The sequence below is a fragment of the Cherax quadricarinatus genome, chromosome 18 (assembly GCF_038502225.1).
Source record: "Cherax quadricarinatus isolate ZL_2023a chromosome 18, ASM3850222v1, whole genome shotgun sequence".
In the NCBI taxonomy this organism is placed as follows: Eukaryota; Metazoa; Arthropoda; class Malacostraca; order Decapoda; family Parastacidae; genus Cherax; species Cherax quadricarinatus.
This window is the reverse complement of record NC_091309.1, coordinates 3,713,487-3,734,481: the sequence shown is the minus strand read 5'-3', so window position 1 is coordinate 3,734,481 and position 20,995 is coordinate 3,713,487. Positions and strand designations below refer to the sequence as shown.

Sequence of the window (20,995 nt, the reverse complement as noted above, 5' to 3'; positions counted from 1 at the left end):
ACCTCTAATTCTTTCAATTACAGTGGACCCCCGGTTAACGATTTTAATCCGTGCAAGAGGGATAATCGTTATGCGAAATAATCGTTATGCGAATGAATTTTCCCCATAAGAAATAATGGAAATAAAATTAATCCGTGCAAGACGCCCAAAAGTATGAAAAAAAAATTTTTTTTACCACATGAAATGTTAATTTTAATACACACAAACTGAAAAAGGCATGCACAATTAAATGACACTTACTTTTATTGAAGATCTGGTGATGATTGATGGGATGGGAGGAGGGGAGAGCATTATCTTCTTACTGTTTAGAAGGGGAATCCCCTTCCATTAGGACTTGAGGTAGTAAGTCCTTTTCTGGGGTTACTTCCCTTCTTCTTTTAATGCCACTAGGACCAGCTTGAGAGTCACTGGACCTCTGTCGCACAACAAATCTGTCCATAGAGCTCTGTACCTCCCGTTCCTTTACGATTTGTCTAAAATGGGCCACAACATTGTCATTGAAATAGTCACCAGCACGGCTTGCAACAGCTGTGTCAGGGTGATTTTCATCTATAAAGGTTTGCAGTTCAACCCACTGTGCACACATTTCCTTAATCTTTGAAGTAGGCACAATGGATTCCACAACTGGCATAGGCTTCTCAGGGTTAGCCCCAAACCCTTCAAAATCTTTCTTAATTTCCATACTAATTCTCACCCTTTTTACCACAGGGTTGGCACTAGAAGCTTTCTTGGGGCCCATGGTCACTTATTTTCCAGAAACACCACCGAAAACACTGTAATAATACGAAATATTCCGAGTGTATGCTTGGATGTTACCGCGGAGGCTGGCTGGTAAACAATGGGACGGCCGGCACATGTGAGGGCACATTGGACGCGTCTCGGACGAAAATCGGTAAGCGGGTTTTTAATCGGTATGCGCGGCAAAAATTTTGCGATAAAAGTAATCGGTATGCGGAAAAATCGCTATGTGATGCCATCGTTATGCGGGGGTCCACTGTATAACCCTACTGTATACTTTTCCTGGTATACTCAGTAAACTTATTCCTCTATAATTTTTACAATCTCTCTTGTCCCCTTTCCCTTTATATAAAGGGACTATACATGCTCTCCGCCAATCCCTAGGTACCTTCCCCTCTTACATACATTTATTAAACAAAAGTACCAACCACTCCAACACTATATCCCCCCCTGCTTTTAACATTTCTGTCATGATCCCATCAGTTCCAGCTGCTTTACCCCCTTTCATTCTACGTAATGCCTCTTGTACCTCCACCACACTTACATTCTGCTCTTCTTCACTCCTAAAAGATGGTATACCTCCCTGGCCAGTGCATGAAATTACCGCCTCCCTTTCTTCCTCAACATTTAAAAGTTCCTCAAAATATTCTCGCCATCTACCTAATACCTCCCTCTCCCCATCTACTAACTCCCCTACTCTGTTTTTAACTGACAAATCCATACTTTCCCTAGGCTTTCTTAACTTGTTTAACTCACTCCAAAATTTTTTCTTATTTTCATTAAAATTTCTTGACAGTGCCTCTCCCACTCTTTCATCTGCTCTCCTTTTGCACTCTCTCACCACTCTCTTCACCTTTCTTTTACTCTCCATATACTCTGCTCTTCTTATAACACTTCTGCTTTGTAAAAACCTCTCATAAGCTACCTTTTTCTCTTTTATCACACCCTTTACTTCATCATTCCACCAATCACTCTTCTTTCCTCCTGCCCCCACCCTCCTATAACCACAAACTTCTGCCCCACATTCTAATACTGCATTTTTAAAACCATTCCAACCCTCTTCAACCCCCCCACTACTCATCTTTGCACTAGCCCACCTTTCTGCCAATAGTCGCTTATATCTCGCCCGAACTTCCTCCTCCCTTAGTTTATACACTTTCACCTCCCTCTTACTTGTTGTTGCCACCTTCCTCTTTTCCCATCTACCTCTTACTCTAACTGTAGCTACAACTAAATAATGATCCGATATATCAGTTGCCCCTCTATAAACATGTACATCCTGGAGCCTACCCATCAACCTTTTATCCACCAATACAAAATCTAACAAACTACTTTCATTACGTGCTACATCATACCTTGTATATTTATTTATCCTCTTTTTCATAAAATATGTATTACTTATTACCAAATTTCTTTCTACACATAGCTCAATTAAAGGCTCCCCATTTACATTTACCCCTGGGAACAAATTCGTTCGGTATCAGCACTCAAACAGCCTTCTGGAACGAAAAAAGTTCGTATCTTAAGGTACCACTGTACTTTATTAACATGTTTTGCCTGCTACAAAATATATTAGACAAAATAACACTCAGGTACTACTAGCTACAGGAAATATTGCAGTTTACTGTACAATAATCTACATAAAAATAAAAATAGAGATAAACTACTGTCTACAACATTTTCAACTGTTGGTTTGTCTCTGTCAAGTTTGTACGGCATTACTTAACATTCCTGAAGTCATGGTGGAAGTGTGTAAGAAATTCAGCATTTTCCAAGTGTTCCACCAGTCATTTTTCTTATCCTTTCCATTACTTAATTAAAGTACTGGTAAGCTTGTTGTCAGACAATAGTCTGCAGAACCTTCTAAACACCTTATAACTTCCCATCTACACTGATTTCTTAAGATTTGGACAAGTAGCCTGCATAGGATTTCAGCTTTATATAGTGTCTATGGTGACATTTTCAGGGGTTCTGTTGCATTTTCTGCATCAATTCTTCCTTCTCACCAGACATTTCAATGCTTTATAGTTCCTTGTGGCATATTAAAGTGAAAACTATAAAAAGAAGTGTAGAACAGTCCCACTGGAAAGCAGGGGTACCATAAACAGTTACATTTTTTAATATCTTACTGACAGATACCAGAAATATTAACCCTTTCAGGGTTTCAGCCGTACTAGTACGGCTTACGAGCCAGGGTTTTTGACGTACTAGTACGCCTAAATTCTAGCGCCCTCAAATCTAGTGAGAGAAAGGTGGTAGGCCTACATATGAAAGAATGGATCTATGTGGTCAGTGTGCACAGTGTGTAATGAGAAAAAAAAAACTTTGTGTTTTTGGATTAAAACAGTGATTTTGCACTGTATTTTCATATGGTATTTATTGTTGTATTCTAGTTTTTCTGGTCTCATTTTATAGAATGGAAGACATATTACAGAAATTGAGATGATTTTGACTGGTTTTACAATGAAAAGTATCTTGAATTGAGCTCAAAGTAGCAGAAATGTTCGATTTTTACCAAAGTTCAAAAGTAAACAAATCATGCCAAGCATCCAATACACGTCAACTGGTGAGTCTAATATTCTTTCACAAGTGCGCTGATATTATTTATACCATTTCTACACTAATGCAGTAGTGTGCATAACAGTAAATCTATTTTTTGTAAGAATAAAAAATTCAAAGTGGAAAGCCAAAGAAATATAAGAGGGGCCTGGGGATGTGACTAACAAACAGAGAACTTGTTATTTTAGTGCCAGGAATGTCTTTCTTGTTTATTCTGGACCCTATTCGGAAATTGTCATGTTTTGAAATCTGTGTGAAATTGGCAAAATTGCTAAATTCTGACCACTTTATTGGATAGTTGAAATCGGTAAATGGGTGGTTTCTTGTCCTCATTAGATAGAAAAAATGGAGTTCTAGCAAAACAGTTATGATTTTTGTCGACTAGTACACTGGAATTGGCCGAAAGTAGGGCTCAAAGTGGGCAAAATCGCCAATGCGTAAACATCGTCGAGACCACTAACTTTGTGAGAGCATAATTCTGTAAGTTTTCCATCAAATTTCATACTTTTGGTGTCATTATGATCGGGAAAAGGTTCTCTATCTTTTCATAAGAAAAAATAATTTTTTTTTTTTTTAAATTTGGTGACCCTGAGAACAAGTCTCGGAGAGGGCCTGGGGACCCTGAAAGGGTTAAAAGACTAAAACGGCAAATTTTCAAGAAGGCTGGACTGCTCCGTGCAATTATTATTGTTACATTCATGGGGGAGTGCTCACCTGTATGAATCATACAGCACTTGGAAGAATGGAAGGCTATCACATTCAATCCAAGGTAGTGTCTAATTCCTTGGATCAAGAGCCTTTATGGGCTGATATCAAGGCACATCCCTTGAGGGGAGGAAACAATTCCAGATCAATCAAACTGTGAAGGCTTTATAAGCCAGCATACTGCTAGTAGAAACAGTCTGGTTGATTAGGCAGTCAGCAGTATAGGACAACTCTTGAAACCAGTCAGTTATGTGGCTTGCCCTACATTCTGCCTCTGGCACAAGCCCCTTACTTGGCTGTGAAGATGAAATGTTGTATTGAACTCACTGTAAACATCCCTATCACTGAGTAGTACCCCAGGTTTCCTCAGTGTTATCATCTGATTCTTCAAAGTCAGGTTCCTATCGATATGTCATGGTTCTGCTTTGAATTTGGCTGCTATGTCCATTTAGTATTGCTTTTCTATTAAAATAAAGGATTACTAAAAGTGGAACCAGATATCTATAATTTTTTGTTTTATTACTTTTGAAACAGACAAATGCAATATAAAAAAATTAAAATTAAATTTCTGTGATAAAGAACATCCATGAAATATTCCTTATCAGTTTTTGAGTGATAAAAATAGAGAGGATTCATTTCTCTGCTCCTCTCATTCCTTTCTTCTCTTAACATTTTACTCTCTGAAACTGGAGAACAATAATGCCTGAAACCGTATACACATCTGAATTCCAAAGACTAAAGAACACAGTACATGTTACTACATACCATCGTGCATGACCACTTGGCAAACATGGCCCAACTTCATGCTACATCGAGACACCGAGTGAACGAAAAAAGTAGTTTGAGACGCACCATACTTACCGGCGTGGTGGCCTCTTGTTAACGAGTCTGTCAGGTGGGAATGTGTGTGTAAGAGCTGCCCATTCTGGCCCAGAAATCCTGCTCGCATTTCTAAATCTAGAGAAACAAAAATAATGAATTAACCCTTGTATAAGTGCATTAAATAAGAACTTTGTCACACCTTAACATCCAAAGCAAATTATTATTTTTTGAAATTTGTTACTTGCAGGGATCAATAACTTTTGATTTGCCACAAACAAATGCAATCCTGCCCATGCAGTAACTTCATTAATGATAAACAATGTATGTACATCATCCTTCAAAACTTAAAGTGATAAAATCAGTCTTGCTGTGACTACAATAAAGAGCAACAAGTTTCTAGGAATCTTTCCAGCTATAAACAATCAATACCCAAATCTACTAACACTTGCATGAATGATAACATTTGAAAAAAAAGTGTCAATTTGAAAAATATATGCACAGGAAAGTACAATGCCTGCACTTTAAAGGAGGGGTTTGGGATATTGGCAGTTTGGAGGGATATGTTGTGTATCTTTATACGTACGTATATGCTGGTAAGTTGGTAGACAGCAACCGCCCAGGGAGGTACTACCGCCCTGCCAAGCAAGTGTAAAACAAAAGCCTGTAATTGTTTTACATGATGGTAGGATTGCTGGTGTCCTTTTTTCTGTCTCATGAACATGCAAGATTTCAGGTATGTCTTGCTTCTTCTACTTACACTTAGGTCACACTACACATACATGTACAAGCATATATATACACACCCCTCTGGGCTTTCTTCTATTTTCTTTCTAGTTCTTATTCTTGTTTATTTCCTCTTATCTCCATGGGGAAGTGGAACAAAATTCTTCCTCCGTAAGCCATGCGTGTTGTAAGAGGCGACTAAAATGCCGGGAGCAAGTGGCTAGTAACCTCTTCTCCTGTATATATTACTAAATGTATAAGGAGAAACTTTTGTTTTTCCTTTTGGGCCACCCTGCCTCGGTGGGATACGGTCGGTGTGTTGAAAGAAATAAAGAAGATATGCTTCTAAACTGTTGTATTCTGAGCACCTCTGCAAAAACAGTGATTATGTGTGAGTGAGGTGAAAGTGTTGAATGATGATGAAAGTATTTTCTTTTTGGGGATTTTCTTTCTTTTTGGGTCACCCTGCTTCGGTGGGAGACGGCCGACTTGTTAAAAAAAAAAAAATGTACTGTACTGTATATTAATTGCCTTATTTTTAGAAAAACTGTAGCTAATAGAAATACATGTATGTGACTTGGCTGAGAACAATTTATATTCTTGGTACTGTATAGTATTTTCTCAAAACAAACATTTACTGATTGTAAGGGAAAATGGGCAGATTAATACAATGTGTATATGTATTGTGCGAATGTGATACAGTTATTCAGTTCACCTGGGAAGTGCCACATGGGGTGCCATTTACTGGGGAGGCGCTCTGCTTTTTCTATGTTCTGCCATCTGCCATATTTTTTTTATTCTTAGGGATTTCATTTTCTTTTCTATTAACCTCTCTTTCTTTGGTGGAGGTGTCCGTTTGACCATTGTACCTACACCCACCAGATAGTCCACATAAGCATTAGCTGAATGCTCTAAGTAGTGTTTCCATACTCAATTTGCCAAGTATTATCTTATTCTTTGGCCTACAACTTTTCTATATAACCAATTATTTTTTCTGTTCTCAAAGTCCATGTTTCATTGCCAGGTCACCCAAGAAGAGAGAACTGGATGGGAATGGGTATTTTTTTTTAAAGTACATGCATAATGTACATGCAGCTGTATTATTCTGGATGTATCCAAAATCAGAAATTCCGCTGGGTCACCATCTGGAGAAGACCTGGGCCGGAAGTACCGGCAAATCAACAAGATCAGAAATTCAAAAAAAAATTTCTACCCATGAAGGTGTTGTTGTATAATCAAGACCCCCTCAAGGGAGGTTCCCTGATACTGGTAAGGGGTTTGTGATCTAGGGAATTGGATCTGTGCTCAGGTTCCCTGAAGTGAGCCTGAATACCTTCCACCCCCCCGCGTGCTGTATAATCCTACGGGTTTAGCACTCCCCATGATTATAATAATTATAATAAAGCATAACCAAGAGAGTAACTCTAACCCTCTGGCTAACTACAGTACTTTAAGAGGAGGCAGCCATTTACTGCCTGTCTAATGCCTGACATGGCAATGGCCCCATGTATTACTTGCCATTGTTATCTAAATTTAGAGTTATACTGAAGCCAGTCTTCCAGGGGTGGATCATTCACCAGAAAAGTCCAGGCGGGTGTCATGTGTCTCAGAGGCATCAGGCTTGATAGTTACTTTGTACGTGCTCCTTAGATGTGTTAAAAATATTACACAGTGGCACCTCGGGATACGAAAAGCTCAAAACTCAAACAATTATGTAAGTGTATTTATGTAAGTGCTTTTGTAAGTATTTTTGGGAGTCTGAAACGGGTTAATCTAATTTACATTATTCCTCATGGGAACAAATTTGTTCGGTATCGGCACTTGAAAAGCCTTCTGGAAATAAATAAATTTGTATTCCAAGATACCACTGTATTAGCTTTGTAGATATTTTTTTTTATTTGTGCTTTTCCATTTAGGGTGGGATCATTGGATAAAGGTCTTCATATAATTAACCCTTAACTGTCCAAACGTAGATCTACGTTTTTTCAACATTTGAAAATATGTAAAAAAACGTATTTTTTTTTTTTTTTACATATGAAAACGTGTAAAAAACTTTGATCTACTTTTTTTTGTTATATTCGAAAATATGTAAAAAAAAACTTTGAGCTACTTTTTTTTTTTGTTATATTCGAAAATATGTAAAAAAACATAGATCTACTTTTGGAGCACTACGCATGTGAACGTAAATTTGTTTGGACAGTTTAAGGGTTAATACCCATCATTTGACTTTTTGTATTTCCTTGTTATTTTTCCATTGCAGCTACTTTTCTATAGGAAAAAGCCCTATGAATCTTTTTTTCCCCTGCCACTGATAAACAGAAGAAAGTTTAAATTTCTAAAATAAGAAAAATATAAATTTATAAACTGTACTACAGTAGTATTCTATAATTTAATTTTGAACAAAAATATATATGTACAATGTAAGTACAGTACTAACCAATGGGGTATGGTCTTCTTGGGTCACCTTGCTGCCATGTGTCAGGGGCGGTAACAGAATATGTAGAGGAGATGCGGTGAGCATACTTAATAAGCTCCTCGCTGTTGACAGGGCGCTTATTGGCTCTTACAATACTCTGCATTTTCTGTCGGGCTTGATATAATGCAACACTCTAGGGACGTTAAAGAGCAAAAGATGAAACAATTGTCTGATACAAGATACATGGACTGAATGAAACAGAATAGTGAACAGTACAGTATTACAAATTCCAGTACAAAATGCTTGTGCTATACAGTTTTCCTCGCTCACCAAGGTGTGATGGGCATCATGCAGTTGTTTCTCAAGCTGGAGGATCATTTGGTCATGCTTGTCCACCTCTGCCTGAACAGTTTCCATGATCCCTGCTATTCTGGCTTGATCATTTGCCAGCTGCTCATAAAGGGCAAGAGAGTCAAATTTTACTTAACATAAATAATAAGTCAATTATTTATCAGATATACTTAAAAAAATTAATTACAAATTAATCATAAATTACTTTTAACATGCTTAACCCTTTCAGGGTTTCGGCCGTACTAGTATGGCTTACGAGCCAGGGTTTTTGACGTACTAGTACGCCTAAATTCTAGCGCCCTCAAATCTAGTGAGAGAAAGCTGGTAGGCCTACATATGAAAGAATGGGTCTATGTGGTCAATGTGCGCAGTATAAAAAAAAATCCTGCAGCACAGAGTGCGTAATGAGAAAAAAAAAACTTTGACCGTGTTTTTGGATTAAAACAGCGACTTCGCACTATATTTTCGTATGGTGTTTATTGTTGTATTCTAGTTTTCCTGGTCTCATTTTATAGAATGGAAGACATATTACAGAAATTGAGATGATTTTGACTGGTTTTACAAAGAAAAGTACAGTGGACCCCCGCATAACGCTATTAATCCGTTCCTGAGAGCTCAATGTTATGCGAAATTATCGTTATGCAAATTAATTTTCCCCATAAGAAATAATGGAAATCAAATTAATCCGTGCAAGACACCCAAAAGTATGAAAAAAAAATTTTTACCACATGAAATATTAATTTTAATACACACAAACTTAAGAAAACATGCACAGTTACATGACACTTACCTTTATTGAAGATGTGGTGATGATTGATGGGATGGGAGGAGGGGAGACTGGATGGTTTTAGTGTTTAGAAGGGGAATCCCTTTCCATTAGGACTTGAGGTGTCAAGTCCTTTTCCGGGGTTGCTTCCCTTCTTTTAATGCCACTAGGACCAGCTTCAGAGTCACTGGACTTCTGTCTCACAACATATCTGTCCATAGTGGCCTGTACCTCTCGTTCCTTTATGACTTTCCTAAAGTGTTTCACAACAGTGTCAGTGTAATAGTCACCAGCACGGCTTGCAATAGCTGTCTGAGGGTGATTTTCATCCATGAAGGTTTGCACTTCAAGCCACTTTGCACAGATTTCCTTAATCTTTGAAGTAGGCAACTTCTTCAATTTCTCTCTCCCCTCCTCCGAAACAATTTCCTCAGGTGTGGCCTCTTGCTGTTGAAGTTGATCTAGCAGCTCATCAGTGGTTAGTTCTTCATTGTCCTCCTCCACCAACTCTTCCACATCCTCCCCACTAACCTCCAACCCCAAGGACTTCCCCAATGCCACAACTGATTCCTCAACTGGCATAGGATTCTCAGGGTTAGCCTCAAATCTTTCAAAATCCCTTTGGTCTACACATTCTGGCCACAGTTTCTTCCAAGCAGAGTTCAAGGTCCTCTTAGTCACTCCCTCCCAAGCCTTACCTATAAGGTTTATACAATTGAGGATATTAAAGTGCTCTCTCCAAAACTCTCTTAGAGTCAATCGAGTTTGTGAGGTCACTACAAAGCACCTTTCAAACAGAGCTTTTGTGTACAGTTTTTTGAAGTTTGCAATAACCTGCTGGTCCATGGGCTGCAGGAGAGGAGTGGTATTAGGAAGCAAAAACTTCACCTTAACGAAGCTCATGTCCCCACAAAGTCGCTCTGCCAAGTCTCTAGGATGACCAGGGGCATTGTCTAACACCAGGAGGCACTTAAGGTCTAATTTCTTTTCAGTTACGTAATTTTTCACAGTGGGGGCAAATGCTTGGTGTAACCAGTCATAGAAAAAGTCCCTAGTGACTATACTCTACATGACCAAAATGCTATAGCTATATACTTGTCCAAACTTCCCACCACTACAGATATCAGTACTAAAACTCAACACACAACTCAGGATATAAATAACCATAATTTAAACCTAGAAGATGATTGATCACGTTGACCCTGATCTAAGCCTACATAATCTGACACACAATCAAAACCTATTGGAAAGTAACTGCCTTTACTACACAGCATCACAAGCCAGCACTATCCTAAACAATGATAAAAGTCTATCAGTACTTAACTACAACATCAGGTCCTTAAGCAAATACTATGATGACCTCCTGGCACTCCTTGAATCACTAAAGACACCCTTCTCCTGCATTATTCTTACCGAGACCTGGCTAAAACAGGACACAATAGATATCTACCCTCTACCAGGATACACAGCAATCCACAACTGCAGACCATACCAAGTTGGGGGTGGTATTGCAATCTATTACTCTAACCAATTATCTTGTATCAGCACCAATTGCTTTAGTGATGAATATGGAGAATACATTTTTGCTAATTTTACTGTAAAAAACCTTAAGATGCCTATAACAATCGGTGCCATTTACCGGATACCCCACACTAACATCCCAAACTTCAGTGAGAAATTAAAGGCACTAATAACAAACAACCAAATGAATAAGCACCACCTTCTCTTAGCTGGAGACTTCAACATCAACCTTGGCCTACTAGATGATCAGCCTGTAACTGATTTCATCAACAATATGAACAACACACTTCTCATACCAACAATAACTAAACCAACCAGGCTCACTGAAACAAGTGCAACCATAATAGACCACATATGGACCAATATACTAGCCCCCCTTAAATCAGGGATAATCACAGATAGCACTACAGACCACTACCCTACCTTCCTCTTGACAAACATTAGTAAACCACCACTTGAATACAACAAAGTCTCATTTAGACTCCATGATGAGGCCTCAATAAGGAAGTTCACAGCTGACCTAGAGACTGTTGACTGGCCTACAGAATTCTCCAAGGCCAATGGTATTGACGACTGGACAGACATTTTTCTTAACAAATTACCTAGACTATACAACAAACATTGTCCTATAAAAACGAAACAGATCACAAACAAACGGCTTGGTTGCCCATGGCTAACCAGCACCATTCTGAAATCCATTGATAAGAAACACCAATATGAAAAGTAATATAGACAGGGCTTAATACACAAAGATATTCTTAAACACTATTCATCAGTCCTCACCAAAGTAATAAAGAAAGCCAAACAACTATACTACTCCAGTAGATTCACTGACACAAGAGGAGATATAAAAAAGACCTGGAAAACACTCTCTCAGATTCTAGGGACCCACAAACTGAAAAAAAAACAAGAATATTGTCCTAACTAAACCTAATGAAACACCACTACATCCCACTGACAAAGCTAACAAGATAAACGACTTCTTCTCAACCATAGGTTCTAATCTCGCCAATAAAATCCCACGTACCAATGCCCATGCCGGGGACTACCTAGATGGGAATTTCCCAAATTCCTTCTATCTTGCTCCAACTGAGCCCACGGAAGTCACCGAGATTATAAAGTCACTTAAAAATAACTCAGGGAATCTGTCTCATGTCCCACCATTATTGTACAAGAGAGTGGCCCATGTCCTCTCACATACTATCTCACTGCTTTTTAACAAGTCACTAGAAGCTAGCACCTTCCCGAAACTACTCAAGACGGCAAGGGTTACACCAATACATAAAGGTGGTGACCCTACAGATTTAAACAACTATAGGCCAATATCAAACTTACCATTGCTATCCAAAATCTTTGAGAAACTCGTGCACAGGAGACTATATTCATTTATAACGTCACAAAACATGCTCAACCCCTGCCAATTTGGATTCAGGGAAAATAAAAGCACTAACGATGCAATTATAAAAATGCTAGATCTGCTTTACACAGCATTGGAAAATAAGGAATATCCACTAGGAATTTTTATTGACCTAAGAAAAGCTTTTGACACAGTAGACCACGGCATCCTACTCCACAAACTTGACCATTATGGTATAAGAGGCCATGCGCTTGCATATTTCAAATCTTACCTTACTAATAGGTATCAGTATGTCACCATTAAAGACACAGCATCAACACAGCCATGGACTGACCACATCGACTCAAGGTTGAGGGACTGATTACCTCATTCTCCTCCTGTTCTTCAAGATTCTCCTTTGTATGGACTGATGAAGCCACTGTGTGGCGAAACGTTTCCTCAATAAAGATACCCAAGAGTTGCACATGTGTCTAATTTATCAACATGTCGGTTCTCTGAACCATTCATCTACAAACCTGTCAGACACTGCAACTTCTTGGGATCTTAATACTTGGGAATTCTTCGCTTGCCTAATTCTTGGGCACGACCTACTTCAACATTGAACAAATGTTACACGACCTATGACTGCTGCACCTCTCCTGCCAACGGTTTATAAGCTCCTTCTCAGCACATATGCCGTATTCTATTCAAGATTGATGGACTGACCACATCGACTCAAGGTTGAGGGACTGATTACCTCATTCTCCTCCTGTTCTTCAAGATTCTCCTTTGTATGGACTGATGAAGCCACTGTGTGGCGAAACGTTTCCTCAATAAAGATACCCAAGAGTTGCACATGTGTCTAATTTATCAACAGCCACTTGATACTGGAGTTCCACAGGGAAGTGTCCTTGGTCCCCTGCTCTTCCTCATATACATCAATGATCTTCCAAACGTATCTCGACACCTGAACCCCATTCTCTTTGCTGACGACACGACTTATGTCATCTCTCACCCTAATCTTGCAACCCTCAACACCATTGTTAATGAGGAGCTGATCAAAATATCGACTTGGATGACAGCCAATAAACTTACGCTTAACGTTGACAAAACCTACTACATTATGTTTGGTAGCAGAGCAGGAGATGCGCAAATTAACATTAAGATCGACAACACTCTAATTACCAGGCATAATGAGGGCAAATTCCTAGGCCTATACCTCGACAACAACCTGAACTTCAGCACCCATATCCAACACATAACCAAAAAAGTATCCAAAACGGTTGGGATCCTCTCCAAGATACTATACTACGTGCCGCAAACTGCCCTTCTCACACTATACCATTCACTTATATATCCATACCTCACCTATGCTATCTGTGCTTGGGGTTCAACTGCAGCAACACACCTAAAGCCAATAATAACCCAACAAAAAGCCGCAGTAAGAATAATCACTAAATCCCATCCCTGGCAACACACCCCCCCACTCTTCATAGATCTAAACTTACTCCCTGTTCAGTACATCCACACTTACTACTGTGCAATCTACATCTACAGGACCTTAAATTCCAATATTAACCTTGACCTAAAACGCTTTCTTGATAGTTGTGACAGAACCCACAGGCACAACACCAGACACAAACATCTCTATGACATTCCCCGTGTCCGACTAAGCCTTTACAAAAATTCAATGCATGTCAAAGGCCCTAAAATCTGGAACACCCTACCTGAAAATTCCAAAACTGCAGACACATTCATCACCTTCAAAACTACCATCAGAAAACATCTTATCTTCCTGATACACCCTGTCAACTAATAATACGAATACCACCTGGTGGTTCACACTTACACTCACTCACCCATTTGACCATAAACAGAAATATCAATCTCAATCTCAAAATAATGAATCTTAACTAGTCAAAAGTTGGCCTGTGATACTCCAATACTGAAACTATGTATAGTGCCAAAACAAAAGCATTCACATTGCTAAACTCACAACTAGTATTTAGTCACTTAGCCATAATACCAACTTATCTCATAATTCTGTAACATTTTAAACCTAAGATTTAATATAAGTCTGCCCGAAATGCCTAGCCATGCTAGGCGTTCTAGTGGTACACTCTGTAATTATTATTTTACTACATGTAAACCACACAATAACCAAATTCTGTAAACTCAGCATTGTAATACTTATAGAGAATAAAGTTTGAATTGAATTGAATAGTGACCCATGCCTTATTGTTTGCCCTCCACAGCACACACAAATTAGCCTTGAGGATATTCTTTTGCCTGAATGCTCTGGGAGTTTCAGAGTGATACACTAATAAAGGCTTCACTTTGCAATCACCACTAGCATTGGCACACATGAGAAGAGTAAGCCTGTCTTTCATAGGCTTATGTCCTGGGAGTGCCTTTTCCTCCTGAGTAATGTAGGTCCTGCTTGGCATTTTCTTCCAAAACAGGCCTGTTTCGTCCCAATTAAACACTTGTTCAGGTTTCAGTCCTTCACTGTCTATGTACTCCTCGAATTCATGCACATATTTTTCAGCTGCTTTTTGGTCCGAACTGGCAGCCTCACCATGCCTTATCACACTATGTATGCCACTACGCCTCTTAAATCTCTCAAACCAACCTTTGCTGGCCTTAAATTCACTCGCATCACCACTAGTTGCAGGCATTTTTCTAATTAAATCCTCGTGCAACTTCCTAGCCTTTTCACTTATGATCGCTTGAGAGATGCTATCGCCTGCTATCTGTTTTTCGTTTATCCACACCAATAACAGTCTCTCAACATCTTCTATCACTTGCGATCTCTGTTTCGAAAGCACAGTTAAACCTTTGGCAAGAACAGCTTCCTTGATTGCCGTTCTCTTGGACACAATAGAAGCGATGGTTGATTGGGGTTTACTATACAACCTGGCCAGCTCGGAGACACGCACTCCACTTTCGTACTTAGCAATGATCTCTTTCTTCATCTCCATAGTAATTCTCACCCTTATTCCTGTAGGGTTGGCACTAGAAGCTTTCTTGGGGCCCATGGTCACTTATTTTTCAGGTGAAATCACTATAAAAAGGCTGTAATAATACGAAATGTTCCGATTGTATGCTTGAATGTTACCGCGGAGGCTGGCTTGTAAACAATGCCACTGGCAGAACAAGTGAGGCTGGCTCAGGCCACATGGACGTGTCTCGGACGAATCGCGTTGAGCAAATTTTTTAGCACTATGCGAGGCAAAATTTTAGCGATAAAATGTATCGCTATGCAGATTTAACACTATGCAATGCCAACATTATGCGGGGGTCCACTGTACCTTGAAATTGAGCTCAAAGTATCAGAAATGTTCGATTTTTACCAAAGTTCAAAAGTAAACAAATCATGCTATGCGTCCAATACACGTCAACTGGTGAGTCTAATATTCTTTCACAAGTGCGCTGATATTATTTATACCATTTCTACATCAATGCAGTAGTCTGCATAATCGTAAATCTTCTATTTTTTTGTGAGAATAAAAATTCAAAGTGGAAAGCAAAAGAATGTAAGTGGGGCGTGGGGATGTGACTAATGAACAGAGGAAATGTTATTTTAGTGCCAGGAATATCTTTCTTGTTTATTCTGGACCCTATTCAGAAATTGGCATCTTTTGAAATTTGTGTGAAATTGGCAAAATTGCTAAATTCTGACCACTGTATTGGATAGTTGAAATCGGTAAATGGGTGGTTTCTTGTACTCATTCGATAGAAAAAATGGAATTCTAGCGAAATAGTTATGATTTTTGTCAACAAGTACATGTATAGTGGAATTGGCCGAAAATAGGGCTCAAAGTGGGCAAAAGCGCCGATGCGTAAACATCGTTGAGATCGCTAACTTCGCGAGAGCATAATTCCGTAAGTTTTCTATCAAATTTCACACTTTTGGTGTCGTTATGATCGGGAAAATATTCTCTATCTTTTCATAAGAAAAAATAATTTTTTTTTTCTTAAATTTGGCCGACCCTGAGAACGAGTCTCTGAGAGGGCCTGTCGACCCTGAAAGGGTTAATGTCATTTAACCCGTAAACGGTCCAAACGTATATATACGTTCACTACCGTACTGAGAAAAAAAAAAAAGTTTTTTAATAGGAAAAAAGAGCATATGGTACCCAGGCATCCCCAATTATTTTAATATGGTGCACAGTGAGTGCTCACACCCATTCTCACATGTCTAGGTGACTCAGGCTTATCGTGGCAATGTTAAATGTAGGACACATAAAACGTATATATACGTTTGGACCATTTACAGGTTAATAAAATTTATTAAATACTGTATTATTATGAAGAGGAAAAATTAATGTTTCTCTATCACTAGCCTTTATAGTGTCCTTCAGTTCAGCATCTTTGAGGATGAGGAGCTCAACCAGTTGGGCTAGTTCACTGGCAGAAAGTCGCTGCTGCTTTGGTGCAATGCTATTTTCTAGCAGTTCTCTAAAGTGGGAAAGAAAGAAAAATGTACAGTATTGCAAAAAAAAAAAAAAAAAAAAAAACTATCATCAAGTGTTATATAAGCAAGGGAACTAATGAAAAAAAACTAAAATACCTGTATCATCAATAAATCTCAATTCTCTACAAGTAATCTTATAAGTACAGAACCCTACTGTAAAACAGATCTACAGCATATGTTTTAAACAAAATATGGTAAATGATCATTAGCTATATCAGTTATTCCAATTTACTCCATTGTGAAAATTAATGAGTCCCTTTCGGTTTGTTACAGTAATCCGAGATCTAATTTGGCATTTGGTACGACTCGTTTACAGTATTTTGCATAGCCAGCATGCAGTGATGAATGGTAAATTCATGTCTTGGACTTCATTTGTAAATTGTAATACAATAATGAAATTCATAATTTTTATTAGTACTGTATTATTTAATAGGCAATGAGCAATAATTTTATTTAGCACAAATCAATTTTACAGGCTAAGAACTGTTATCCTACTTAGCTTATTTCAAAGCCTAGTTACCTATATGTATATCCATGATAATTGATGATGATGAGGCAGTGGGTTATTGGTCGTAGCTTCCCCCAAAACAACCACCAGCAAGAAAAACCTGGACCACCCCACTAGCTTTCATTATTTTAACCTAACCCAGCCTAACCTAGAATAATAAATATTGACAAATATAGTTTAATATCTTTGTAGGGCACCCCATACCTATGGTGTGGGAGGTAGTCAAAAGATCACAGAGGCACATATTGTGTCCAGGGACTGGGCCACGAAGTTTTGATAACTAAACAAGTTACAGTGGTAATGAACTATTTACATGTTTATATCTGGTTACAATCATAATAGTGAAGGAAAGCAATGAGAAACAGTGGGTGACTGCAGGTGGGTCATTGTTGTTGGCAGTGAATCAGAGACCAGTGACCAGCAACCCAGCCACCAACCACTGTTGTGTTGCTGTTTAGTACATCATTATTACTGTGTTATTATGGAGAGTTTTTCAGGGGTCATTGCCCCCGTGGCCTGGTCTCTGACCAGGCCTGGTGGATCAGGGCCTGATCAACCAGGCTGTTACTGCTGGCCGTGTGCAACCCGACATACGAACCACTAAAATAAATGATAATTTCCATGAAAGATCAGTGTTTCCATTGTTAAGGATATGGAAACGTTGTGATAAGTGTGTAATGTTAATAAGGTTATGACCAGGAAACAAAGTATATATTGACCTTACAACATAATGGTGGCTATGGCTCAGTGGTAGTGCCTTCAGCCCACAATAAAGACCCAGATCCGATCCTGCGGTGGGTGAAGACGTGGGCCTCTTCTAATACCCACTGTCTCAGTTAATCTAGCTGTAAATAGGCACTTACAAGTTAGTTGGCTGTTGTTGATCACATCCTAAGGGAGAATCCAAGGATCCCAAGGAAAATAGGACACAATGTTTGGCAGTCTTAAGTTATCTTGAAATATTAACTCTTAGAGTTATTAATCAAAATAAAATGTCATTAAATACTTACAATCCTCCTCTTAACTACATCTATAACACAAACACCTTGGAAATAAGTCACTTCGACTTTTTGGGGGGTTATCCTAGGTAAGTTAATTGATTTAGTTACATGTACAGTGGTCTGGTGGCTAAAGCTCCCGCTTCACACACGGAGGGCCCGGGTTCGATTCCCGGCGGGTGGAAATTCCGACACGTTTCCTTACACCTATTGCCCTGTTCACCTAGCAGCAAATAGGTACCTGGGTGTTAGTCGAATGGTGTGGGTTGCATCCTGGGGGACAAGATTAAGGACCCCAATGGAAATAAGTCAGACAGTCCTCAATGACGCACTGACTTTCTTGGGTTATCCTGGGTGGCTAACCCAGGGGTTAAAAATCCGAACGAAATCTTATCTTATCTTATCACAAATTATCATAATGGCAACATATGCATAAATTATCAAAGATAACGCAAGAAAATAGTGATTTACTTCCACCGGGGTAGTGTACTATGATATACTCATGTGTACCTGTGCCTAAATAAACTTATTTACTTACTTATTGTTAAACTCTACCATCTTGTAAACAAATAGCTATATATAATTACTTTGATATTAATTCAGTGTCGTCAATGAGAGACAAAAGTTTCTCCCTGGTGCTGATGGACGCCATACTCTGCTACTCTCTCTCTCCTGTCACTCCACAATATGTCGAGTGTATGGTAGTTGAGTGCAGCCTCCCTAGGTTAAGCTGGGCTCAGTGATGAGTGTTATCAATACATGAAGTGCTTGCTACACTAATGTTAGTAATGTTGTTGTTGTGTCTGGGGTTGTTAAGGGCCACCATCACCCCATCATACACCTTGTGTCAACTTCTACTACACAATTGTAATTGACTCTTTAGTAGGTAAGTAAGTAAGTAAGTTTATTCAGGTATACACAAATACAGTTACATAGAATTATCATACATAGCAGTTTATGTGTAGAGAACCTAGGATAACCCAAAAAAGTCAGACAGAGTGACTTATTTCCATTGGGGTCCCTTTACCTTATTATTATAATATAAAGGTTATAATATTTTCTTATTATTTTATAATGAAGATAACATCTTATTATCATACTAAAAAGACTATCTACTACACGAGGGTCATTAAGACTAGCTACAATACGAGAGTCATTACTAGGAATAAGGTAAAATTTACACGTATGTTAGCTAAAAAATAGAAAATCATTCCCTCCCTTTCTGTAGCTACATTCATCAGACACCTTTTGGCACTCTTCTTGAACTGGTTCATGCTATGACTGGCTTTGACATGTGCGGGCAGTCTGTTCCATTCCTTTATTACTGTACAATAAAAGGTGTTTGAAGCCTGGCCACTGACTGTGGATACTACAAAGTTGTGCTCTCTCCCCCTAGTACTATGATTGCTTTGGTTCCCAACCTTGACAAAATTGACAGCAAGATATTCTGGACACTGTTTGTGAGCAGTTTTATAAACATGATTTAGCTTCAGTTGTTTTACTCTGTCTTCAACATTCAGCATATCCAACTGCTGTAATTCATCCTGGCCTACATGCTCTCTTGGTCCCAGCCCCAGGATGAATCTTACGATTTTGTTCTGGGTGATTTGCAGTCTATCTTTCAGTTTTTTTTGTCAAGGCAGAGTACCAAGAAGAGCAAGCGTAATCCATATGGCATTGTATAAGGGCTAGACATAGGGTCCTGCGAGCCTCAGTAGGTAGACACTGTGCTTGTCTATACAGGAACTTCAGTCTGGCATTCGCTTTCTTTACTACACTGTTCCCTATCAATTCTCCTGACATGCATGGGTCAAAGGGGATTCCCAGATATTTTACTGATGAAACCAAAGTGATGGGCTCCCCATTACACTGGACATTAAAATTATTTACCCTTCTTAGTTTATGTTTCGTGCCAAAGAGAATGGCTTCAGTTTTCCCGAGGTGTAACCATAGTTTGTTGTCTACTAACCATTTGCTGCAGGACTCCAGTTCCAGTGTTAAATCATTAGCTATATCTTGTGGATCTTTACCTGACACTAACAGAGCACTGTCATCTGCATACCGTAGGAGTTTGCACTTGACACTGATGGGCATATCATTGACATAACATAAGAATAATAAGGGACCCAGAATACTACCTTGGGGAACTCCACATGCTATCGGCAGGGGTTCTGATTCCGTTTTGTTGATTTTGACAAATTGTCTCCTGTTGCTAAGGTAGGACTTAAACCAGTCTACAGAGCCTATACCGATAGCTTGAAGTTTCTTACATAATGTATTGTGGTTGACGGTATCGAAGGCCTTTTGCAGGTCTAAGGTTACCATACCCATGAGGTTCCCCTCTGACATTTCAGTTCTCAGGCAATCCATCAGATTAATTAGGGAGGTGTCGGTTGAGTAAGATCTTCTAAAGCCCGATTGATAGCTATGGAAAATGTTGTTGTCATTAAGGTACTTAACTACGTGAGAGTACACCGCCCTCTCTAGAATTTTGGATATTATACTGAGTATACTAACATATCAAAAACAATATACTCAGATCACAACATAATTGAGATTCAGACATGTATGCGTGGAGCCCCAGACCGACATAATGAGACTAGTCACGAGGGAACATTCACCAAATTCAACTTCAATAACAAAAACATGAAGTGGGACCAAGTAAACCAAGTCCTAACCGATATAAGCTTGGAAGATATACTAAGCAACACAGACCCCAACTTATGCCTAGAACAGATTAACTTGGTGGCACTCGATGTATGCACAAGGCTTATTCCTCTAAGAAAAAGGAGGAGTAGATGTAAAATAGAAAGAGACAGGCGCTCCCTTTACAGGCGACGGAAAAGAATAACTGAGCGGCTAAAAGAGGTCAATATATCTGAAATGCGTAGGGAGACACTGGTCAGAGAAATAGCAAGCATCGAACTTAAGCTAAAGGAATCTTATAGGAGTCAGGAATCGCGGGAAGTACTAAAAGCCCTAAATGAAATCGAAAGAAACCCAAAGTATTTCTTCTCCTATGCCAAATCAAAGTCGAGAACAACGACCAGTATTGGGTCCCTACTTAAACAAGAT

General features: G+C 39.0%; 1 protein-coding gene across 2 annotated transcripts in view; it reads right to left on the bottom strand.

The window, feature by feature from the left end:
- MED4 (mediator complex subunit 4) overlaps positions 1 to 18,767 on the bottom strand; it is a 25,518-nt gene extending 6,751 nt beyond the window's left edge. Inside the window, exons 1-5 of one of the 2 annotated variants that reach the window (XM_070086085.1) lie at positions 18,508 to 18,767; positions 16,284 to 16,398; positions 8,294 to 8,413; positions 7,985 to 8,156; positions 4,855 to 4,959 (exon numbers count right to left, since the gene is read on the bottom strand). In XM_070086085.1, the coding sequence (XP_069942186.1) occupies positions 4,855 to 4,959; positions 7,985 to 8,156; positions 8,294 to 8,413; positions 16,284 to 16,398; positions 18,508 to 18,572 (577 nt within the window). In that variant the 5' untranslated portion in view covers positions 18,573 to 18,767. The remainder of the gene's footprint in view (positions 1 to 4,854; positions 4,960 to 7,984; positions 8,157 to 8,293; positions 8,414 to 16,283; positions 16,399 to 18,507) is intronic. The other variant, XM_070086086.1, reaches the window with a different exon arrangement.
- Between the last annotated feature and the right edge of the window lie 2,228 nt (positions 18,768 to 20,995).